The 25,804-nt window shown below is 41.9% G+C and overlaps 1 protein-coding gene across 2 annotated transcripts in view; it reads left to right on the top strand.

The window, feature by feature from the left end:
• The first annotated feature begins 4,493 nt into the window (after positions 1-4,493).
• The window catches only part of LOC144268826 (uncharacterized), a 195,543-nt gene continuing 174,232 nt past the window's right edge, over positions 4,494-25,804 (top strand). The window contains exons 1-2 of one of the 2 annotated variants that reach the window (XM_077824079.1): positions 4,494-4,908; positions 10,937-10,975. In XM_077824079.1, coding sequence (XP_077680205.1) covers positions 4,848-4,908; positions 10,937-10,975 — 100 coding nt within the window. In that variant the 5' untranslated portion in view covers positions 4,494-4,847. The remainder of the gene's footprint in view (positions 4,909-10,936; positions 10,976-25,804) is intronic. The other variant, XM_077824080.1, reaches the window with a different exon arrangement.

Here is a 25,804-nt window from a genome sequence, read left to right on the forward strand (position 1 = left end):
TCAACATAGGCCATGGAGCCAGAGCGGTTGACCTGGATCATGGCCCAGCCACTTTGGCCAGGCCAAACGTGAGTGGTACTGTAACCCGGAGCACCAGGTTGCAACACTACTGACTCAGATTTGGAGGGGGTGGCTGTAGGGGCTCATGGGCCAGAAGTGTCAGGGTGCAGGTGGAGGGAAAGTTGGGGGGCAAACCCATTGGCCACCCCACACTTTAAATGACACTCTGCGGCTCCTGGTTCTCAAGAATATTACTCTTCAGAATCTCACCCTTGTTTTATTTTTAAAAGCAAGGCTTTAGCTCTTATGGTTATAAGAAAAAAAATCTTGAAAACATGAAACAACTGTACCCAGTGCAGTAATTCATGCCTGAATCTGTAGAGAGCCTGACACAGTGGCTCTGAGCTGGGTGACCTGCACCATTCATTTCTATTTGGTTTTAGCTCAAATGCCTGATGATGATTTAAATGTCATCCTTTGTAACTATTTCACTACTACCAACTCCTATAAGGAAGGAAAGAAGAGGATCACAGATCTGCACAGTTTGGTTTGATCAATACTCCATTTGGTGCTACAAGTGGAAGAAATTTTGGAGAAAGTCTGCTTGCCACTTTTATTGCTCACTTCCCTCCCCAACCCCCCAAGTGCTTCCCACTTTTGTGTGTGTGTGAAAAGGCCAGCAGGGAGTGCCCTAGAATGCATCTGAGCCCCATCAAGGGGGAGCCAATCCCAGCAAAGCATGCAAATCCTACAACCAGCCAGACACCACCTGCAGATTAGTGAAGACCAGGTCTGTACAGGTGGTGGGTGTGGATCAAACAATTCCTTTCTGGCTCTTGTGGCTGCTGCTTCTCCTCTGCTGGAGGCTTAGGTAGCCAACACTGCTTGGGTTACCCTTGTGTCACCTTTTCAAGCTCTCTTCCACAACTATGAGGGTTAGAAACTTAATTTTTTTAAAATGAAAACTATGATTCTAATGCCACCCCAGGCCTCTGGGAGGCAGAGTCTCATGCATATTCCTATTGGGTCTGTGCCTTTATTTGTCCTGCCGAATGATGCATCAGAACTCTACTGAAGGGAAGTCAAACCCAAGGAGTCAGCAGAGCATGCATAACTATATTCTGAACATTTGCAGAATCTGTTGTGAGCGCCAGTTCATTCTGGCATCTCAACTAGGTACAGCTTGGCTTGTAGATAGAGCTTTGGAGAGTACCACCGCATACACACCCCAAACTGAGCTGTAAATGTAATGCCTACTATACTAGGTTTGATTGCAATCCATTGTGGAATTCTCATCTATTTTCATAAGACTTTTCACACCAGAAAAATAAATGTCTCTTTTAACAATATTTTTGCTGATTTTTCCCCTTCCTTTCAGGATGAGGCAAATCCTCCCTCCAGTCTGAGAAATTGGGGTAAATACTGGAAATCTCTTGTGGGAGGGGGGGAGCCTCTTAAGGATGTCAATGTCAGTCCCAAGGCAGAAGAAGCCCCATAGCCGTAATGTACCTTCCTCTGCAAGTGGGAAATGGCTGGTGGGTGCACATTTTTAGAGATGCATTAGCCCTGTCTCTCTGCTTGTCTCTGGCCTGCACTTGACCCCAAATAGCCCCTCTATAGCCACAAGAAAGCATCCCGTTCCTCTCCCAAACCATGGAAACAGACTAGTTCCAGTGCCGAGAGGGTGCAGCATTTCCTCTTATGACACATAAAGCAATTTTCCAGCTATTTCTTTCTCCATGTGACTCCAGATTAGTGTGGTAATCAATGGGCCTGATTCAGATATCACTTAAGCTGGTTTTATGTCACTGCAGCTAAGATGAGCACCTTAGCATCTAGAGGTGTAAAAGATTTATGAAATCTTTGTCAGCTTGGGCATATTGTACATCTAAGTTATTTGTCCAGTATTGCTTTAAATGTCCCAAACATTGAGGGGTGTGCCACTTCTCTTGAGATTCTCAGGGTCTCAGTGCTGTCCTCCAAAATGAATTGATCATGATAAATGAAAAAGCAGGTTTCTACATCACAGCAGCATTTTTGCCTTTCATTCAGGCTTGTTCCAATATTTATTGACAAGCTAGAAGGCTTTGGAGTTTCTCTATTTTGTTTTTTGCTTATGAATGGTCATTTAAACTGTATGATGGAAGCTTTGCATAAAAACAGTACACAGAATTATTGCTTTGGAATGTACATGCCTTTGGTGTTACTTGCTTTTGCACAGCCGTAGCCCATTTTAAAGAGTCCATTTTTTTGATAAGAGGGTAACAAATAGTATTTCAGATCCTGAGTACAGCTGTATAGTATGTTATGTTTTAGCGTTTACAGACGAGCCCTTAAAGTTTATGGTATGAGTATGGAAATTTGAAAATATTCCCTAGTTTGTGTCCATCAGAATACTGCCAACCAACTTGTGGAATAATAATTGCTCCTCTTGAGCTTCTCTAAAGTTGCCTGTCAGCTTTTCATCTGGGGGAATAGGGCTTCTTCTTTCCCTCGTTGCTAGATGGAAGGCACAGTATGCTGCAGATGCCCAATGTCCTGGAGTGCCAGGTGTTGTTCTTATTCTTCCTTTTCTCAGCATCTTTGCAGGTAGTCATGGCCTTGCCATTTTAACAGGATCTGCTTTCCTGTGCACCTCTGGCCCTCACCCATGCTGCTAGAAAGCAGTTTGGGAAGAGCATGGGCACCAGATGACTTTTCAGAGACTGTGAAAGGGATGATGGGTGTTTGAAACCTGCTCCCACAATTCCCCAGGGTGGGAATATATAATTCCACAATATGCCATCAAAATTGTCCAGAACGCTGCAGTGGGCAAAGGACTCTGATATACCTACCCACACTGCACTGTATTTAAATCAGAGAAGAGAAATTGAGATGAGAAATAAGGGGAGCCAGAAGACACTTGCGTAGAACAGTAGTGGGTTTCTGCAAGGTAAAGTGGGTTTCCCCTAGCAGCAAAAGCTCAGGAACAAGGAGGCATGGCTGTAGGACTCTGCTCCATATACAGCCCTGGCTCCTCCTTGAAAGGAGAGCCGCTCATTCTTGTGTGAAGAAAAGGAGGGAAAACAGCCCACCCCTACAGCCCTAAGTAGCTGATTGCTGAGAGCCTGAGTTCATGATTGAGATTGATGGACTTTGGTTTCAGCCCTCACTGTTCAAACGCTTTGTGTCTCAGCCCTGTTCAGTAATCACTACTTTCTTGCCATTTTGCAATCTGGAAACAATCAAACCTGTTCTCTCTCTTAGTGCTATGAAAAGTTAGGGAGGGAAAGAAAATGACAGTACTCTCTATAAGTGCAGCTTCATTCAAAAGATGTGCAAACTTAGATTTGGGCCTGACCTAGAATTCTGGATTCAAATACCCACAGAATTTTGGTGAACTTGGATCTAAGCCCAGATGAAAACTTTATGGCTGTTCCCTACCTCTCATGGGCTGAACCAAAATCTTAAATACCCAAAGTTCAGGGAGTTTTTAAGTTAAGCATTATATTAAAATATCCATCTTTCCTTGGAGTGAACATAAGACCAGTTTAAAATTTCCTATGATTTTTGGGTCTGGTTGTAAACATTTCCCACATGTACCACTTTATTTATTTTGAGCTTTGTAACATGTTGGCTTTCTTGTAACTGTTGGGGCATTTATGTGAAGTTTTTTTGTTCTTTTAAATCAATAAAATGTTGTACTTTTAAGACAATGGAGCACTCAAATTAAGAAGTTTAACAGAGAAGTGTGTCAAGCTGCTGGCTTTTTACTTTAGGGCTGCCATGCTAGGCTGTGTCCTCCTAATGATATGAATTAAGAGGCAGAAGGACTGAATATCTAGCAGTGTTTAAGTAACATTTTCTTTTATCTAAAGTCACCCTAAAGAAACTTTCTCCCTCTTTCTGTCTCTTTCTAACTTGTAGCCTTCTATTTCTGTCTGGATTTTTGTAATTAGTTGTTCATTCCAGAAAGACATTTACCAGGAAACCAATTAATTTTGGAAAATAAATTATTTTAGAGGTTTCACTCATGTGTAATGTCTAAAAAAAATCCTGCCAGAAGTAATTACAATATTTTTATGAAGTAATAGTTCTCCAATTTAGCATAATCCTGTACTTATAGTTCACTCATTATTGCCTCTTCCTCCATCCATTCCTCTTCAATAAATAAATAAATACAAAAAACAAATTACTGTAAATTTTGGCACAGACTTATAGTTGCATCATTTTCTTAGAAGTCACGTGCTTTGGATTTCCTCTTGTTTGTGATATATTGAAATGTCTTTCAGATGTTTTTAATTATAAAAAAAAATTCAGGAAAGCATAGTAATCCACAATAAAACTTCATTTATTTATTTTTTTAAATAGCCAATACATTAGTCTACTGTATCTATGACTGAAGCTTATACAACAAGGTCAGGCATTTACTTAGACAGCTAGATTGGTTAGAGGGAAAGCAGGCTTAACTAAACGTACTTTCAGTTCCTGTTTCCAATTGAGATTCTTCTTTGCCTAGGGCCAAGCCCACAGTGAAAGCTCATTGGTCCGAGATGCTTCAACTTCCTACACAAACAAACTTCTGCTGTATTGCTAAAGTGAAAGAAGCAGCTTGTTGTCATGGTGTATTCTAAAGTCTGGATTCAGGACAGAGGGACAGTATTTTAGTTGCTGATCTGTGATGCTGACATTGTGCTGCATGAAGAAGTTTTCATTTATAACTGTTGGACTTGTGCCCAGACTGCTATGGTAGGATTTGGAAGAAAACACAATAAGGAGAAGAACGTCAGATCAATTTTGCAGGAACATATGTGGGGGGAAAAAGGCTTTAACAAAAGACACTTTTCAAACAGTGAAAGAACTAGACAATGGACAATAGTTATGAATCTTTAAAAAGCTATCCCGAGTCAACCCCTATTATCCATGCAGGTAACTATGTTCTTCATAATTAAGCTAAAGAATACCTGACTGTATCTACCATAGCCTGTATTTTTATCAGGGGAGGAGAGGAGGGCCGGGAAAGAGGAAACAGAATGAAACTTTACAATTTCAGTGCCTGTTGTTTCAAGTTTAATGTTTTTCTCTTTTAATATTTTGTTACCACAACCAGGATCTTGGAGAAAGGAATGGTTATGAAAATGTGTTTGTCTGAAGTGCTTATTCAGTATTGAATAGGAATTTTTTATTATTTCATAGCTTTAGCAAATGTATGATGTTTTGGGTCTGTCCCCCAAAAGAGACAGTGCTGTGTCTGGGTACAAAGGTACTGTGAGTGTGTCATAAGCCCATATTCTGCAAGATAAAAGGTATAAGAAAGAAGGTGCACATTGTTGGTACCAGCTGGATGTATGCATTTTTGGCCTCAAAGGAGAACTTGGGCTGTTATGGAAAATTACCCAATGGTAGGATCCCTGAAAGCATGAGGGGTTCTAGGTCCTTGACTTCTTAGATTACTCCTTGGTTGTTGGAAGTGGCATTGTCCAAAAAATGAAAGGAAGGGGGGATAATAGGGGGAAACATTTATATAAATAAACAGAGCTCCATTTTTTGATCTTCCAGAGTTAATAAATACAGCAGAATTTGTAACTATGGTAGATTAGTGTTCTGAGATGCTGGGTCAGATTTTCAGCTGGCATAAATGGGTGTAACTGAGCTACGCTGATTTACACCAGCTGAAAACCTGGCCCATATCTTTTAAAATTTGCCTTGACTACTATTTTGAAATTTTGAAAAAAAATTCACATGACAACAGCAACGAAGGCAAATTCAACACGTGTACATTTAAAAAGAAGGGCAAAAACCAAGACATAGGATGAGGTATTTAACCTACTTACACCTCATGCAACCCCATTGACTCTAGTGAGGTTGCACAGCATGGAATTTGGCCCACAATGTATCTGTTGCTATAATTATATTAATATCTGTAATAGCTGTTTGAGGTCACTGGACATGAGTCAGAACTCCAGAGACAAGTTAGGTAGGTAATAGATGCCAATCAATATTAATAAAACTTTTGCTTGGCTCTTACAAATAACAGCTTTGAGAATATTATCGCCATCAAAATAGGAAATACTAACCTGGTATATACGGACTTAATTTTAAAAATGCAGATAAAATTGAGTAGGATTGTGTTGCTATCCAAGAGCGATCTTGGCAGGGTGGTGACAGGACACAAGAGGAGAGAAGAGAACAGTTGGCCATACCTTAGTCTTAGATACCTCTGTCATTAGCACTAAATTAAACATATTGGATGAAAGCTGCAAATCATGATTTTATACAGAGGTGAACTGCTACAGGTGGAAGACAAATGGAGTACAAAGTGAACCAGGTTTACAATGTGACTCAAAACCCTCCCATCATCCTTCCAGGATCAATTGGTCATTGTTCCAAGAGCAATTTTCTTTTTATTCTTTTTTTAATGCCATTTTACTTGTTGACTGATACTACATTTTTTTGCAGGTACTACTTACGTGCTTAGGAAATTGTGTTAATTGTCTCCACAAAGGCCTAATCCTACAGTCCTAACTCAGGCCAAACTGCCAGTGAAGCAAATAGAAGTTTAAATAGGAGTTAGGACTGTGGGATTGAACCTACAAGTGAACATTAACACACAGCAACAGAGCAGTTAACAGTGCTGCATTGAAATTATATGGTGTTACTTTTGTCCTTAAGTCAGGCAAACTTCAGGACTTCCTAACTGGGTATGTTGGCTTTTTCAGATGCTGTGGTGGTGAGGGCCACGCAAGTGAGACAGAGTAGCTAAATGAGATGAATAAACACCCAGAAGTACCCCTCTGGAAAGCCATATATTATTTTATGTAGTTATTTATTATTATTTACCTTTCTGCCAAGCACTGGTGCTGTGTTTAGTGCTATACAGATAGAGGAGTATACAGCGTGGACAGAATATAAGCTTGGCGTCTGCTCCCAGAAATTTACAACCTAAACAGCAAAGGGTTTGTAATGCCAACAGATCCAGAATTGGCCTGGCATAAAGGAAATTCTGAATGAGTAGAGTCAGTGTTAACTCCAGCAGCCTCCAGCATAGTGGGCAAGTAGAGGGTTTGACTGGAGTGCACAGGTGCTTGGGCTAGTTCCAGTTTCTGGAAAAGACTCTTAGGGTCAGCAGTGTACAAATTCAATCAACTTCAGGGTGCTCTGTAAACCTGTGCCACTGGGCTGAAGTGGACACAGAATATGTGGTGCCATATTGCTGACCCCATGTGTCCAGACCTAAAAAAAAAAAAAAAAAAGGCATGAAATTGGTTTAAAAATAGAAATTAGAAAAACAATATTTTTGTATTTTGCCTAATTCTCTTAAATTTGTATTCAGTCATTTTGGACTCTTAAGTTCAACCCTGATTATACTCTCAAAAAGGCTGTTTGCTACTTGGTGCGGGCTGCTCATTCCTTTTCTACCTCACGGGTATGGGGACCTGCCAAGCTATCCTCCTTGCTACCTACACAAGATAGGAAGCTGCCCACTCGCATACTCCCTCCACAGTCCTCTACCTACCTCTGGCCTGTATTCACTTGTGCTTCTCATTCACTTGCGCTTCTCCCCTGGCTCCCCATCACATTCTCCTTCTTTACCATGCCACTTTCCCCTGGATCTTCTCACCCTGCCTCCCTGAATCTGCTTCCTGTTCCCCTCATTCCAGACTCTGTTTTCTGTCCTCCTTCCTAAATATCCCCTTCCTTTCTGCATCCACAGTCTCATTTCCAATACTTCCACATTCTCCTGTCCTCTACCTGGCTGCCTCTTCTTGGTAACTAAGGGGCTACCATCTTCCCTGATGGCAATTTAGTTTTAGCCCCCCTGGAAGCAATGAGAGGTGGTGGCCATCTTTATTGAGGGCAGCCTCATTTTTATCTACAAAGGTTAAGAAGACAGAGGCCACTTTGCTGAAGAACACTTGTGGCTTCATTTCTACGGACAGTAATGGGAGATAGCTGCCATATTGTATAAGGGCAAAACTTCACAATATTGGAGGCAGAAATAAGGATATCATGGGAACCATTAAGAAAACCCCACATATCCCAAGACTCCGGGTAAAATTACAACCCCATGCTAAGAAGTGCTCAGGTGTAGCTTTGAATCAGGCTCAGAGACAAACATGCACAGCAAAGAAGAGAAAACTCCATTAAGATGTGGCTTTGCAGAGAAACTGGGATGCACCTCAAAAACAGAGCAGCTTCAGCAAGGTGGTCCAGATCTCAGTAAAGCAGAATGGGACAGGAGCACATTCACATACAGAGGAAGGGCAGAAAAGAGCCGTGGGGGAAAAACTAATAGAAAAAGCCTGTAAAAGAACAGATGTTACTTTTCTAGAGCAGTGAGGTTGATATTGACAATATCTGCCCGAAATACTTGGTTGATGATAAATTGACATGGCTAAAATGGATAGGTTGTTTTGAGCAGTTTGTGTGGCATCTGGACTTGTCAATAAGAATAATGAGCACCGAGTAAACTGCCTTACATACACTATGAGAAATGAGATTGACAACATTCTGATAACCGTAGATTAGAAAAATTTGTATGGTACACATTTCATTGGGAAATCTGAGGAACTCTGACAGAAGACTTTAGGAACAGGTATCAAAGAAGGGACAGGTACCTCTAGGAGATGTACCACAACTCCTCACCATTCATGGAAAATTACTTGTGTCCACCCGGAGCTTCTGAATGCTATAAATATTAGAAAAAGGGTCATTAGGAAATATTATGCAGATCATCAAAGCAGGTGGAGTTGATATACAGTGAAAAGCAGATGTTTCTTAGTCAACTGACCACTGTGGATATTTGCACCCATGGAAAGTGTATATAAAATATCTCCAGATCTGAAAAGTAACATTTTGTATGCATATTACACTCCCTTTGCACAGGCGTGAATGGCTACAGAAAGTGCAAGAAAGTGGAGAATGAGGCCCAAGGTCTTTTGACAGCTGTACTTGTGGGAGTAGTGTCAGATGGCAGCTGTGGATATAGGGGTGGGGAAGAATTTGTGGGATATTTGCTGGTTGGCTCATCCATCAGGAGATATTTATTTGTTCATTTATGTATTTTATGAATATTGTAAAGGTTACACAGCACAATACTTTGCTGATTATTCTTTGTTCAGGGTTTACAGGCCATGATTTGACAGAAAGTGTGCTCTGGAATTGAGTGCTCTGCAACTCACTAGAAAGAGAGCTTGGAAAAATAAGCCTTTGAGACAATTATTTGAGTAGTACATTATAACTTATTTTTCCTCTTCCCTTTTCATATATATACAAACAAGACTTCATTATCCTTTTACATTGCAATGGAAAAACAAGCACGTAAGGAAACTATAAACTCAATTATAAAAAATAGGAAGAATACTGATGTAATTTTCTATTAAATTTCATAATTTGCAAATTAATCCAGTGGTTCAGATAACATGATGGCATAAATTCATCTTGTGTAAATTCATTGAATACATGCTAACGAGACACTGTCAACTTAAGTTTGACCTAAAATGTAAGTGTACTACACAAGCTTTTATAAAACCTTCGGCAGATTGAGACGTTTGCGGATTTTAGTTCCACTGAAATGAGCTGCTTTTAAACAAACAGTCTCTCGCTGGAACTTCAAGCTCTGCAGCACTGAGTTTCTGAAAGTGAAACTGACTACAAACAAAAGTGAAACTGGTGTTGTTTTTCCTTGACCAATCTCAGAGAAATGACAAAAGTAAACAGAGAGTTTAAGTAGCCATCAGTAAACTGGATTTTAAAAAAATCCATTCACTTACGATATTAAAAGGTGACCTTAGTAACATACAGTATGTAGAGAGTCCCCCTGAGTGCCTGCTTCACAATATCCCTCCCTCAACTCAGTGGATATTCAGTATATTAGGGACCTCTTTTGGACCCTAATATGATGAGTGAACTTCAGACACTTGAACATAGCCTTTTTGAACTGATTAATACACACAGCTTTCTCTTATTTATTGTGTCTTCCAATATTCCTTTTTCAAATGACTCACTGTTAAAGAAAGATTTATTTAAATTCTTCAGTGAAGTTCCCTTCTAATGCAAACCGTGATTCTGCCTCTAGCAGTACGAGATGCAGTAACTCAATAGTCCTAAGATTTCTTTTCTTAATTCTTAAATGTTTCCCTTCCTCCTTCCCTTGTGGGATAGGTGAGAAAAGCAATTGCCTCCAGTGCTTAATGCATCACAACTCAAAAACTCACTCCATCCTTGTAATTTTGAATCCCAGCCCAGCTGGTGGTTCCTGGATTTCAGACTCTGAATATGAGTTCAGCACTTTTAAATCAATCACTCTGAACAGTATTTCTGTCAAGGAGAAACCTCTTCTGTGTGTGTGTGTTTGTGTGTGTGTGTCAGGAAGGCTTTCTTTATTTTCAGGGGCAGACCCTGAGAAGTGAACACACACAGAAATGTACCCAGTATGTAGAGAAATATTAAATCATATATAATTCTTTCCATTTATTTAGAGTGATTGTTCTGTTCCTCTTGTCTCTCAAACCAAGGAAGATGTCTGTACTTCATTGGATTTGCAAATAGCTCTCCTTTTCCCATTTATTTGTGTTTCCATATCAATGAAAACACTTCAGAATGTTTTAGTAATTAATAGACTGATTATATGGAGCATTGCCCTCTCTGCAGAATCTGTGGAGTTCAACTGTATACTCTATACAGATATTAGCTAAAGAAGATTCTCCCTTTGCTCACATGGAGGGGGCCTGCACTTTTTGGAGCAGAAGGCTTTGGGTTGTATTCTGGTTGTCACCATGATGTTCTGAGTGTGCAACTCTGAACGTGGCCAATTACTCTTTAAAAAATGGAATCCTCCTGAGTTGGATCATGTTATCTTTTGGGCTTAAAAAAATCCACCCATTTATGAAAATGTTATGAAGTGGTTCACTTTTGTTAATGGTCCTTAACAATCCTTCTCCTCCTTCTTCCTCAGTATCATGTTGCACCAACCTTAGTTGGGCCCAGAAAACTGGTAAGCTGTAACGCAAGTCACAACCAACCGTTTCTAATTTGCTGCACAGCGATGCTTGGACCACATGCTCCCTTCTCCCACAGCCTCAGCACATATCATATGGTGCCATCTTCCTCTGAGAAGTCAGATTAACCAGAGAATTAAATTCAGGTTTCTTGCATTGTAGCACAGACAGAATCATTAAGGGAGGTCTGCAGAAAAACTTGAATGAGGCATTTTTAAAGTTAATTATGTATGGACAACTTTTATTTTCTTTATAGTTTAATATTTAAATTTATAAATGCATCATGTCAAAGTAAATATTATAAATGTCATGAACATGGACTGGATCATAATGGTCCCTTCTGACCTAAATATCTATGAATCTATGGATCTAACATTTTAAAGGTATTTTATGTATGTTAACTTGGTTTATATATTTGCAGAACCTTTTACAAAAGATATAAGAAATATATGAAAGTGTGTTGCGGTATAAAAATATTATTGGAATGAATTTGGGGTAGTTGCTTTACTCACAATGAGTGGAGCTGGTTGAAAAATAGACATTTTCATGAAAAACTTGGAAATGTCAAATTTGTTGTCATGCTGAAGTGTTCAAAATGGACCCCAAATTTTTGAAAACAAAGAAGAATCTGAAATTCTCTGGCGAATTTTTTAATTAAAAATGTTACTGAGACATTTATCAAAATGTTTCACTATGGAAAATCATAACCATTTTGATAACACTGACAATTTATGAAAAATGTGTTTCATGTTTTTAGTATAGGGTATTTTTGAACAGCAACAAAAATTGGTTCAGAAAATTTCAACCAGCTTTATTCACAAGTGGTGAATTCTTGAGTTAGAGCTACTGGGTACCGATCACATTTGAAAAAAAGTGGCAGCTTGTTTTAGTTGCCTCTGTATGTATTTAGAAACCTTGAGTGAAACTCTGAGCTGCACTTTAAGGTTATGTCTACATTATACACCACTTTCGGCTGTGTGAAGTGTATGTGTAGCTACATACCAGAATGAAAAACATACTGTGTCCACACTGTGGAGTGTAGCTACACATATCAGTGAAAGGCTCTGATAGAGGGGAGACAAGTAGGGGAAGGCTTCCGCTGTTCCCCACTACCAGAGCCTTTCATTGCAGTGAGGAAAGGCTCAGTCGGGGGAGGCAACAGGGAAAAGGCTCAGCCTTTCCCACTCCTGCCTCCCCTGCCACCAGAACCTTTCCTGACTCCTGGAGACTTTCCTTGTTCCAGAAAAGGGCTCCAGCAGCGGGGAGTTTCCTGCTGCCAAAGTCTTTCCCTGAGATGGGGAAGGGTTCCAGCAGCAGTGAGCTGACAGCCTTTTCCCACTGCTGGACTCTTTTCCTGCAGAGTGGCAAGGCTCCAGCAGCGGGAGGCAGTATGACCTTACAGTGCTCAAAATAGCAGTGTAGCGGGAAGGCATGGGCTTGGTCCAATAGAGAACATGTAGGGTATCTTCACTGGCTTAATCCATGCCTCCCTGTCTACACTGTTGTTTATACCTGTGCTAGGGGGGCTATGCATGTATGTACACTGCACTCTTCCAAAAGAATCCTATGGTGTAAATGCATGCTAAGAGGCACAGCACAAAACTGATCGTCCAGGGAGAAGGGGCTATGACATCTTTAAACCACTTTTATGCCCTCCCAGTTCTAGGCTGCTGCACAGCTTCTAGCATAATTTAGACAGCTCAAAGTGCCTGATTATGGGACACAGTGCTGCCCAGAATCTCTACAGTGCTACGAGCTTCATCCCTGCCCTGACACACACTTCCTGTCTCCAGCCCTGACCTTGGTATGCCCCCTATGCACATCAGGTCTTCTGAGGGGTTCCTTGGAAGGCAGCCTCATCCCTTTAACTTTCAATTCCCATTTTTTAAAACTTCGGCCATATATCTTGTGATGCAACAAATGAAATGTAGCCACATGGAGATTGTCTTCTGCATCGCAACAGTTGGGTGTGTGGAGGGAAGTTCATAAAAAATAGCAGTGTTTTTATTCACCCTCTTCGTTCCATTCATTTACCTTGACTATCTCCTTCTTAGTTCTTGTCTTCTCTTCCTTTAGAATTCCCTGTAGCGGTAGAATACAGATTAGGCAGTCTCTGAGGCTGTCTGCTCTGCTTTGAGGGTAACCACATTCAAGGGCTTTCTCTGCCAGAGCGTGAGGAGGATGCTATTCCCATAGCCAGGCTGTCTTTCTAGCCTCCAGCAGTCAAGGAGCTGAATCTGCAAACTGACTTCTTGAGCCCCTCTAAAAGCAGACTTCCAAAAGCACCTGCTTTACCATATTTACTGATGTTGAAAGTGGTATATTTCAGGCAGGAGGGAGAAGGGGGCCAAAAAAGAAATCCTTAGTTGGAGGCAGGTTTCTTAAGGTTGGAAGTTAGTACATGTATGCATTATGCTGTTTTAATAACTGAGAGGAAAAGTATTTAAAACAGAGCTCTTAAATGACTAAGCTGGGTGTGGAAGAATGTTTTTCCCTAGTTGGGCCCCTTACCATATGTACAGTATTATTACTGTAACTGTATTGTACTAGGAATGATTTATGTAGTGATTTATCCACTCTACCATGACTGTCACCAATATCTATTATCAGCTCATATTCAACCCTTTTACAATGGCAATATATGTAACTTTGTATGCTGCTGCATTATTTGCTTTTTAAGCAATAAGATACTACAGGGTGTGCATTATTGGCCACTAGAGCATGCCTCCATGTGTTCATTAAGCACAAGTCTGGAGCCAAAGCGCACACCCGCTATAGGAGCATGATTTAAGGCCAGTCATATGTACCCAAAATCATTTTATTGTGATTCTAAACTGAACATTGTCAATTTTAAACTGGGTTTTTACATTTCATTTAAAAACAAGTTTGGTCTGTATCAAACTAATCTTGTTATGAAAAGCAGGCAGGATAAGGAAAATGGGGGAGGGGGAATGAAACTTTTATTCTATTTTGGTGCAGTTTTTAACCCCTGTTTCAGATGCTACAGGTTTTTGCCTAAAGAAGCTGCCAAAATCCTGTAAATGTCATTTCTTGCTTTCATAACTGGTGCTGCTTTGAAGTCTAGTCCTGTTCTCCTGTTCCTGTGATCCAGTGGCTGCTCCTCTCAATTCTGCTTCTCTAGCAAATGGGCCATTTTGAACTTTCATTTTCTGTTAAAATAAATCAGGGGAACTAGACAACTTGAGACTGGTAGTTTAAAAAAAAAAGTCACTATACCAAATTCAGCCCATTTTTGTTAGTAACCAAAGTTTGTTATTTTTCCCCATCTGATGGCTGTTTGGTTTGGTGGCCAGTATTAAATGAGTTGGTAGTGTCAATCCAATTCCTACTGGACTGAACTGAGATAGAAACTGAACTATCCTCTCTCCACAAGAGATTTCCACTCTTAGGATTTTAGGCACACTTCTGGAACAGTTTGGGGAAGCTTACCAGAGGAAGCACATACTGTACCTGTTCCATGGATAACAGAGGATTCATTCTGCATGGACGCTTTTCAAAGACACCATAATAGAGGCTCAACTTAAATGTATACCCCAAATTAAAAAACACAGTAAAAGAACTAAAAAACAGCCACCGTGACTTAACAACCATGTAAAAGCAGCAGTAAGAGATAAAAAGGCATCTTTTAAAAAGTGGAAGTCAGATCCTAGTGAGGTAAATAGAAAGGAGCATAAACACTGCCAAATTAAATGTAAAAATGTAATAAGAAAAGTCAGAAAGGAGTTTGAAGAACAGCTAGCCAAAAACTCAAAAGGTAATAACAAAATGTTTTTTAAGTACATCAGAAGCAGGAAGCCTGCTAAACAACCAGTGGGGCCCCTGGACGATCAAGATATAAAAGGAGCACTTAAAGACGATAAAGTCATCATGGAGAAACTAAATGAATTCTTTGCTTCTGTCTTCACAGCTGAGGATGTTAGGGAGATTCCTAAACCTGAGTCATCTCTTGTAGGTGACAAATCTGAGAAATTGTCACAGATTGAAGTGTCACTAGAGGAGGTTTTGGAATTAATTGAGAAACTTAACAGTAACAAGTCACCAGAACCCGATGGCATTCACTCAAAGAGTTCTGAAAGAACTCAAATGTGAAATTGTGGAACTATTAGCTATAGTTTGTAACCTGTCCTTTAAATTAGCTACTGTACCCAATGACTGGAAGACAGCTAATGTAACACCAATATTTAAGAAGGGCTTTAGAGGTGATCCTGGTAATCGCAGACTGGTAAGTCTAACGTCAGTACCGGGCAAATTAGTTGAAACAATAGTAAAGAATAAAATTGTCAGACACATAGAAGAACATAAATTGTTGCGCAAAAGTCAACATGGTTTCTGTAAAGGGAGCTCATATCTTACTAATCTATTAGAGTTCTTTGACGGGGTCAACAAACATGTGGACAAGGGGGATCCAGTGGACATAGTGTACTTAGATTTCCAGAAAGCCTTTGACAAGGTCCCTCACCAAAGGCTCTTATGTAAATTAAGTTGTCATGGGATAAGAGGGAAGATCCTTTCATGGATTAAGAACTGGTTAAAAGACAGGGAACAAAGGGAAGGAATAAATGGTAAATTCTCAGAATGGAGAGGGGTAACTAGTGTTCCCCAAGGGTCAGTCCTAGGACCAATCCTATTGAACCTATTAATAAATGATCTGGAGAAAGGGGTAAGCAGTGAGGTGGCAAAGTTTGCAGACGATACTAAACTGCTCAAGACAGTTAAGACCAAAGCAGACTGAAGAACTTCAAAAAGATCTCACAAAACTAAGTGATTGGGCAACAAAATGGCAAATGAAATTTAATGTGGATAAATGTAAAGTAATGCACATTGGAAAAAATAACCCCAACTATACATACAATACGATGGGGGCTAATTTAGCTACAACTAATCAGGAGAAAGATCTTGGAGTCATCATGGATAGTTCTCTAAAGATGTCTACGCAGTGTGCAGCGGCAGTCAAAAAAGCAAACAGGATGTTAGGAATCATTAAAAAAGGGATGGATAGATAATAAAATGGAGAATATCTTATTGCCCTTATATAAATCCATGGTACGCCCACATCTTGAATACTGTGTACAGATGTGGTCCTCTCATCTCAAGAGAGATATACTGGCATTAGAAAAGTTTCAGAAAAGGGCAACTAAAATTATTAGGGGTTTGGAACGGGTCCCATATGAGGAGAGATTAAAGAGGCTAGGACTTTTCAGCTTGGAAAAGAGGAAACTAAGGGGGGATATGATAGGGGTATATAAAATCATGAGTGGTGTGGAGAAAGTGAATAAGGAAAAGTTATTTACTTGTTCCCATAATATAAGAACTAGGGGTCACCAAATTAAATTAATGGGTAGCAGGTTTAAAACAAATAGAAGGAATTTCTTCTTCACTCAGCGCACAATCAACCTGTGGAACTCCTTGCCTGAGGAGGTTGTGAAGGCTAGGACTATAATAGGGTTTAAAAGAGAACTGGATAAATTCATGGAGGTTAAGTTCATTACTGGCTATTAGCCAGGATGGATAAGGAATGGTGTTCCTAGCCTCTGTTTGTCAGAGGGTGGAGATGGATGGCAGGAGAAAGATCACTAGATCGTTACCTGTTAGGTTCACTACCTCTGGGGCACCTGGCATTGGCCACTGTCGGTAGACAGGATACTGGGCTGGATGGACCTTTGGTCTGAGCGAATCTGGCCATTCTTATGTTCTTGTAGCCATATTAGTCTATTCACAAAAACAACCAGGACTCCGGTGTCACCTTAAAGACTAACAGATTTATGTGGGCCTAAGCTTTCGTGAGAAAAAACCCACTTCTTCAGATGCATGGAGTGAAAATTACAGATACAGACATAAATATATATTGGCACATAGAGAATGGAGTTACCTTACAAATGGAGAACCAATGTTGAAGGCCAATTTAGTCAGGGTGGATGTTGTCCACTCCCAATAATTGATGAGGAGGTGTCAATACCAAGAGAGGGAAAATGTGCTTTTGTAGTGAGCCAGCCACTCCTAGTCCCTATTCAAGCCCAAATTGATGGTGTTAAGTTTGCAAATGAATTGTAGCTCTGCAGTTTCTCTTTGAAGTCTGTGTTTGAAGTTTTTTTGTTGAAGGATGGCTACTTTTAAATCTGTTATAGAATGTCCAGGAAGATTGAAGTGTTCACTGGCTTTTGTATGTTACCATTCCTGATGTCCGATTTGTGTCCATTTGTTCTTTTACGTAGTGACTGTCCAGTTTGGACAATGTACATGGCAGAAGGGCATTGCTGGCACATGTTGGCATATCACATTAGTAGATGTGCAGTAAATGAGCCTCTGATGGTTGGCTGGGTCCTATGATGATGTTGCTAAAGTAGATATGGGCAGTGATGAGCTGCCAAAATCTTAACAACCGTTCCCTATAAAAAGTTCTGATTTAAGGGATGTATTTTTTGTACCAACAGCGTTACCATATGTCCATATTTTCCCAGATGGCGATTTAAGAATCAAAAAGCCTGACCTGTCTGGGAAAATACGGATGTATGTTAACTCTGCCTAAAGTTCTTTTTTAAAAAGATGGGCCTGAACTAGAAATGAGCTCCGTTTCACATTTGTGGGTCGCCGCCACTCTCTGGGGGTGTGCTAGGGTGACCAGATGTCCCGATTTTATAGGGACAGTCCCGATTTTGGGGTCTTTTTCTTATATAGGCTCCTATTACTTCCCCACCCCCGTCCTGATTTTTCACACTTGCTGTCTGGTCACCCTAGGGTGTGCACATGTGTGGGTCCCAGCTGCTCTGTGCCCCCTCATTGAAGCAGGTGTGCAAGGTTACTGCCCTGGGAACTGCAGGGCACCAGGGAACGTGGGGCCAGCAGCAGATGGGCATGGGGCAGGGCTAGCTGGAGGCAGGGGGTGCAGGGCTGGCTGCAGGCAGGGCAGGGGGTGTGGCAGGGGCTGGTGTGGGCAGGGGGTGCAGGGGTGGCTGGAGACGGGCTGGCTGCGGGCAGGGCAGGGGGTGCGTGCGGCAGGGGCTGGCTGCGGGCAGGGCAGGGGGTGCGTGCGGCAGGGGGTGCAGGGGTGGCTGGAGACGGGCTGGTGCGGGCAGGGCAGGAGGTGTGTGCGGCAGGGGCTGGCTGCAGGCAGGGGTGCGGGGGTGGCTGGAGGCAGGGGCTGGCTGCAGGCAGGGCAGGGGTGCAGCAGGGGCTGGCTGCAGGCAGGGCAGGGGTGGCTGGAGACGGGCTGGTGCGGGCAGGGCAGGGGATGCGGCAGGGGCTGGTGCGGGCAGGGGGCGCAGGGGTGGCTGCGGGCAGGGCTGGGGGTGCAGCAGGAGTTGCTGGATACAGGGCAGGGGCTGCGGCAGGGGCTGACTGCGGGCAGGAGGTGCAGGGGTGGCTGGAGACAGGGCAGGGGGGTGCAGGCAGATGATGCAGGGGGTGGCTGGAGACAGGCTAGTGCGGGAAGGGCAGGGGTGTGGCATGGGCTGGCTGCAGGCAGGGGGTGCAGGGGTGGCTGGAGACGGGCTGGTGTGGGCAGGGCAGGAGGTGTGGCAGGGGCTGGCTGCGGGCAGGAGGTGCAGGGGTGGCTGGAGGCAGGGGCTGGCTGCGGGCAGGGTGGTTCAGGGGGTGGTTGGAGGCAGGGGCTGGCTGCGGGCAGGGGTGCAGGGGTGGCTGGAGATGGGCTGGCTGCGGGCAAGGGTGCAGGGGCTGGCTGCGGGCAGGGGCTGGCTGCGGGCAGGGGCTGGCTGCGGGCAGGGGCTGGCTGCGGGCAGGGGCTGGCTGCGGGCAGGGGCTGGCTGGAGGCAGGTTGGTGGGTGCAGCAGGGGCTGGCTGCGGGCAGGGGATGCAGGGGTGGCTGGAGGCAGGGGCTGGCTGCGGGCAGGGGTGCAGGGGCTGGCTGGAGGCAGGGCAGGGGGTGGCTGGAGGCAGGCTGGCTGCAGGCAGGGATGGCACTAAGGAATGATTCTATACAGAAAGCAATAGAAGTAGTGATCCAAGCCATTAGAAGATAATTGAGTAACTGTAACATGAATAAAATATACTTACCAATTTTCCAGTGATTATGCATCTCCTGCATTGTTGTAGTGAAATAAAATACTGTGGAAACCTTAGACCCCCTATTGGCATCATATTCCACTGGGGTCTTCAGGATGAGGATGTGCCTTTGGAGGTACAATCCTGACTTCTAACCAACACTGCAGCAGCATCTCAGTGGTAGACGTACAGGATTCTATCTCTCTGCAGTTGGAAGGTGCACGACAGGGGCTGGGCTCCTCTAGATTCTACGTCCCAAATCTAATGGTAAAAACATTTGGAAGTTAACCCACTCTATCTTGTCACTTGGTAATATGGAACACCTCTTTTAGCAGGTCCCACAGGTAGCTGAGGTTGATGAGTTGCTTGCAGTATGGTTCCAATGTTAGGATGACAGATGTCCCGATTTTATAGGGGCAGTCCCCATTTTTGGAGCTTTTTCTTACACGGGTACCTATTACCCTCCACCCCATCCTGATTTTTCACACTTGCTATCTGGTCACCCTATCCAATGTAGGTATTCAGAAAAAAAGGTAAGGGCTATTGGATCCAGTGCAGAGGCATAGGCTCTCCATGTAGATGGTCCTGTATCTCTGGTACATACTGAGATTCTTGTGGATCCCATGATATCTGCAAGTCCTGGGGGTTAGATCTTTGTCTTTCAAATACTGCCCCAAATGGAAGAATTCTTTATGAAACTTGGCAAATTTCTTCTTCCCGTTTGTAGGTTATTCTCATGTGGACTATTCTCTTATAGTCACCACTATAAAGTTTTTATTTCCACAGTCCTACAGAAAATGATGTATGTACAGCAACATGAACTTGATTTGGAAGAAAATTGATTTAAAAAGTAGAAGGTGTCTTAAAGATTTGTTTCTTGTTTTATTACTGGCATCTGGATATGAAAGGGCATAATTTAGGTAGCTAGATCTAACTGGCATTTTTGGTGTACTCTATATACTGTACTTATACCTGCACCCCAACAGCCTCTCATACTGCACCCCCATTCCAGACTTATGTATATCATATGTACTGTACTTATCTTGATCCCAGTTGATCTTTTATTTGTAAGCATCAGTAATAATTTTTTTTTATTTAGCTATTTTAGCTATCTGTGCATGTTAAACAAGCATAGGATCCTGGTAAAATGACATAGGTGGAAACATGTTGCTTCCTTATACCTCATAGTTTCTTCCACATTTATAACTAATTGCTTTATTACTGGACAGATACACATTTGCAGTCTCACCCATTGCTAAATGGTATAGCAGAAAAGCTGTGGTGGTGGTTTTGTTTTGTTTTTTAAAAGCAAGGCCTGCAAGAACAGACAGCTGCCAATGCCTCTCAATCCAAGCTTGTCCATAGGAAGTGGCAGAATGGGGACTCTGACTGGCTTCATGTGGAAGTGGCAGTGTCTTCTTAGCCCTCCTGCATAGGGAGATGGTGATAGGTGTCCAGCAGTAAACAGTCAGTGACAGTTTTCAGCCATGCCTTATGTGCCCAGAGACTGTAAAAGTAGGAGGAAGAGGTGCTTCTGGGGATTTCATGCTCTCTGCTGGTATCAGTGCCCTTCGTCGGGGTTGAGGAGAGCAGGCTGTGGCCCTGGCTGGACTGCTCTTACCCCTTGCTCCAGTGATGAAGCCATGAAGCTGTTGGTGTAATTTGACTCTTGGGGAAATAGACTGTTTCTCCCTTAGCTTGTGTAGGCAGGGAAAGTGGGCTGCCGTTCAAGCTTTGTGCTTCTTAGTGGAACATACTCTCCACCACTGGTATCATAATCTAGGACCATCTCTCCTCCTTGCCCCCTAGGGTTACCAGCCCTCCAGGATTTAATTCCTGGAGACTCCAGGAATTAAAGATTAATCTTTAACTAAAGTTTGTCATGTGATAAAATTCCTCCAGGAATACACCCAACCAAAACTGGCAACCTTGATCCAATGGTGCAGCAGCCTGGTTCCCAGGTGCTCGCCTTACCCATGGAAAAATTTCCCTGCCCTCTATGTTCCTATCATGGTCAGTACCTCATGGCCCATTCTGCAGTCCACATCCAGGGAAAACTGATGTGGGCACTTGTATACCAAGATAAGTACCTTAAGCATGGTTAAGGCAGACAGAACCCTGTATAGACTGCAAGATCAATCCTTTAGGGAGTGACAGCAGTGATCTGTCACAATGAAACATAAAAGCCTGCTACTTTACTTATTGTTGATTGGGGCTGTTCTGTATATTTTGTCATCATGTGCTCATTTTACAGATTACTGGGATACACCCTGAGATTACTCAAGAATATCAGCTGGTGCTCAACAGGGCTGCCTGCATTCACATTGTCCAGCATTGAGCACATTAAACTGTGATTTATATTGGTTTCCATTTTGTTTGTAGGGGAAGTGTAAAGTGTTGTTTTTAACCTTATACTGTAGGTGGCTTTGGTCCTGACTGCCTCTCCATATGTGATTTCACAACTGATATCAGCTGAGGTGCAGCAAGCTACCAATTTAACTGGGATAGGGCTTGTAACAGGGCATTATCAGGCAAAAGTTCTCAGCAAAGTCCTCCTACAGACCTAAATGTAAAACCCATCTTTTCAGCCATGCTTTCCTGTAGAAGCACCCTCACTTAGATCACTATCAAAACCAAAACCAAGGCTACTTCTTGTCAGCAGAGAAGGGTGAGACACATTAGTGTTGACCCTTTTACTTGTGGAAGGCACTCGGACACTATAGTGATAGGCACTATGTAAGAATCTAGATGCATATGTAGCAGGAAGATTTGTAATAGGGCATTATCAGAGAGCGGTCCTTGAATCTGGAAATTACACACCTGTCCCTGGGATCAGGAGAGTCCAGACTTGTTGACCTTATGGGCTCAATGCATGGCCTATTTATTTCCCTGGCTTTTTCTGATGAGGCAGGCCAACTGAAGTAAACTGTTTTGAAGGGGGGAGATTTTAGTTATGGTGGTTTGGGGGTTTAGTGAGTATCAGTCCATTAGAATTTAGTATGATTATTTAATAAAAATTGCACGGGCATGTAGAATTTGGGATTAAGTCTCTTTGGTAAAGCAAAGCAAATAAAAACAATTATTACAGTAATTAAAGTTGTAGGGTTTATGGTTTCTCTATGAATTGACACTCAGTCTTTGTTCATGGGAGTGGGTGGTGGTAGAAGAGAGAAGGCTGTTTGCATACTGATAGGGCAGGATGCAGCTGGGAGGAAGCTAGAAACTCTGTCATGGAGTCTGCAAACAATCTACTGACATCAAATGGATGCCAGTGCTTGCTTGAAATCAGTAACAGGGAAGATAATGGAAGGAAGACGAAATAAGGGGGGAAAAAAGTACTATCCATTTTTTTCAGCATGCTGCCCTTTCTTTGACACATACCAGTTTCCTGTGTGTTCGTATGTGTGCGCACGCACATGTTTTTACCCTACTTAGTTGTGTGTCAGCTTCCTACCAAGTCCCAGAAAGCACCCCTTGGCTGGCCTCATTTTTTAACTCAGTAACTTATTACAGTAAAGTTGAAGTTAATAGTTTCTGGAAAGATGATAGCAGTCTGCCTTTAAATGTACACACTCTGGGCTAAATGTTGAGAAATCACAGGTATGTAATGCAAATCCTAGGTGTGCCAGCCAAGCCTGTAGAAAAAAGCTCATTAGGTTAATCTCTGGTTGGGTGACTAATGCAAAGGGAATGAGGTACTTTCCTCCCTGAGACTGCAGAGATTTTGACATAGCTTTCAAAGGAAATGTAGCTGGTCACTTTGTGCAGTTAGGTATGTTATCTGGCGCAGAAACCCTTGCTTTAGACCTCAGAATAGCATAGTAAATGAGACACACATAACAGCACATTCCATACCAGGGCTTAAAACAAAACCTCACACCCAGTTTGGACGAATTGACTTACCTAATTATCCAACATACTTTAAGAGCATTAAGAGCAGCAGCATATGAGAACTGTCTTACCTCCTGTTTTGCTTCTTGAGCTTTGCCAGATTTTTATGTTTGAAGACCTGTGTGTATGAAGCGATGCACTTGTTATATTCTATCTCAATCTTGTTTCCACAGTGACTTCCACATGTAACTTTAGCAAAATGCCTTGCTGTGCTAGCTTACTAGTGCCATGCATATGTTAGTAAGGAGTAGCTGAAGAAGCGTGATTTTATTGATCTATGAGGTCTTTCTTGGGTAGAATACTACTTACTGCTAAAGACAATAGGATTTTATTTTATTTTTTGTTGCAAGTGTTGTAATCAGCAAATAGTCAAAAATTTTCAATGGTATGTAATTGTTAGCTCCATAAAGAGAAAAATAAATGGCTGTCTTATCCATAAACTACATGGAATGGATTACTGACACACACAGAATCTCACCATAATTTATGGTATTTCAATCATGTTGCACTGCATTCCAAGTAATTTACTATGGCAGTTGTAGTTTCAGATTGAAAAAAATCTTTGTATTTTCCTACCTCCACCAATTTTTAAAATGTTTTTCATCTGTATTACACATTTTATTCTAGGTATTTTATTAGTCCTGGTGAGGATATTAGTAGATCCTTCTAAAACTCTTGCCAATTTTCAAAGAGAATTAACGGAAAGGGTAGGTTTCCTTGATAATCCTTTCAAAATTAAAATATAACACCAAAACATTGTTTAAGTGACACTGAGGGTCTGACCTAAGCCAACTAAAGCTGGGAAATTCAAAGTGAACAGCTGACACTCTCTGGTTAAGTGCTCATTGTGCTTATGTATTGAAGCCAGAAACTGGGAAACCTTAAAAGATTCAGAGGTCAGTTCAGTTCAGATAAGCATCCAGAAGTTTGGATATTATCTCAACCCCATTAGTCTAGAGAATGGGCTAGAAAGCTTCAGGATCAGGCTCTCTTGTGAGAAATGCAGCATTTCCTCATTGATCTGAACATGGCGCCAAAATGAGGGTTGACAGATGCATAAAATCCATTCATGTACCAGGCCACAACTTTTAGTAAACCTAAACTCAGGGAACAGGTACTACATGCCCATCACCCATACTCTCCTATACAAGGCATTAAGTGGTTCCAATGTGGGGTTTATAGGGCTCCTACCATATCATCAGTAACTTTGCATGGCTCAACTCAGCTCACTCAAGAGTCCTACCATCGCATGCTTTCTACAAGGGAAACAGAGGATGCAGAAGTGTGGGGACCTCATGCTGTGAGGGCCACAAGGTCTCAGCCTTTCCCAGGAGCCCATCAGCAAAATCACTGGCATTTTGTGTCAGCAAGCCCTTCATTTTATCCTTTTAACTGCACTGGAAACTGGCTGCAAGTTGTGACAAATTGTCATGGCAGCCAAGTAACTTAGGTATTTATTAAGCACATTTCTGCTTAACCTACTATGGCTCAAATGTGCTGCAAAGAAGGTGAAAAGTCTTCCCAGGCCTCTGCCAATTGGCTGTATGGCAGAAAAACTTCCTTTGTCCCCCAAGCAGGCAATTAGCTAGACCTTCAGCACCTGCAAGGCTGGATTCCCATGCCTAGTTTAGACTCTAGATGGTCCATGCTCTGCACCCCCTTCACATTCCCCCACCCATTGAGGTGGGTGGGTGGAATTTTTGGTCAATTCATGATGAGAATGGCTCTGTTGTGGTTCCTTCCCCTCTTAGCAGTAAAAAAGCAAGGAGTTACACAAAATATTTTTAACCAGTAGAAATGGACCTGAGCCACAAAGTTGGGATCAATGTCTGATCTTTCCTAAAATTTGGAGTGCTCTGACCCACATTATCTTTCTGACCCATCTTTATTTAAAAAATAATTTTACTACACTTTTTGAAAATATCAAAGGTTCAAGTTTTGTCCTGTTTTAGTTTTGATCCAAATTGTGCTATTCTACTTTTATCCAAACCAGTTTACCGTACCCAGATACCCAGTGAACTACTGTATTAGCTTCATACACTTATCTGATATAGGTTTCAGAGTAACAGCTGTGTTAGTCTGTATTCACAAAAAGAAAAGGAGTTCTTGTGGCACCTTAGAGACTAACCAATTTATTTGAGCATAAGCTTTCGTGAGCTACAGCTCACTTCATCGGATGCATACTGTGGAAAATACAGAAGATTTTTTTATACACACAAACCATGAAAAAAATGGGTGTTTATCACTACAAAAGGTTCTCTCCCCCTACCCTACTCTCTTGCTGGTGGGGGGAGAGAAAACCTTTTGTAGTGATAAACACCCATTTTTTTCATGGTTTGTGTGTATAAAAACATCTTCTGTATTTTCCACAGTGTGCATCCGATGAAGTGAGCTGTAGCTCACGAAAGCTTATGCTCAAATAAATTGGTTAGTCTCTAAGGTGCCACAAGTACTCCTTTTCTTTTATCTGATATACAGGCAATACTTGGGCACAGCAGGACTTGTAAAAAGTATCTCTTATAATACTCCCATAATTCATGTGATTTGTATATCATTCTAGGAGTTGACGTTAAAACTCACTAAATATTCATTCTGACTTATCTAAGAAATATCCTGTGATGTTTCACAGCGCTAGTCCTTTAAAATGGATGGCAGATTTTTGTACAGAAAAAGGAGCTTTGTATTCCCATAGCATTTACATTTTTCTTGAATAAGCTAAAACTCCAGTTAATTTGAGGCAGAAGAAAAGCCTTGCCTCTCAGCCACTAGCACTAAGGTTAGCCCATATTTTACTGAACTGTTGCAAGTAGAGCCTGGAATCACTGATTAATGCCAGAATCTCCTTTTAGTTTCTCTCTCAATGCATTACTTTAAAATTTGCATAATTGTTTAAAGTTGCACATTTTGCAGATACT

This window comes from Eretmochelys imbricata, chromosome 8, assembly GCF_965152235.1.
Source record: "Eretmochelys imbricata isolate rEreImb1 chromosome 8, rEreImb1.hap1, whole genome shotgun sequence".
Classification (NCBI taxonomy): Eukaryota; Metazoa; Chordata; order Testudines; family Cheloniidae; genus Eretmochelys; species Eretmochelys imbricata.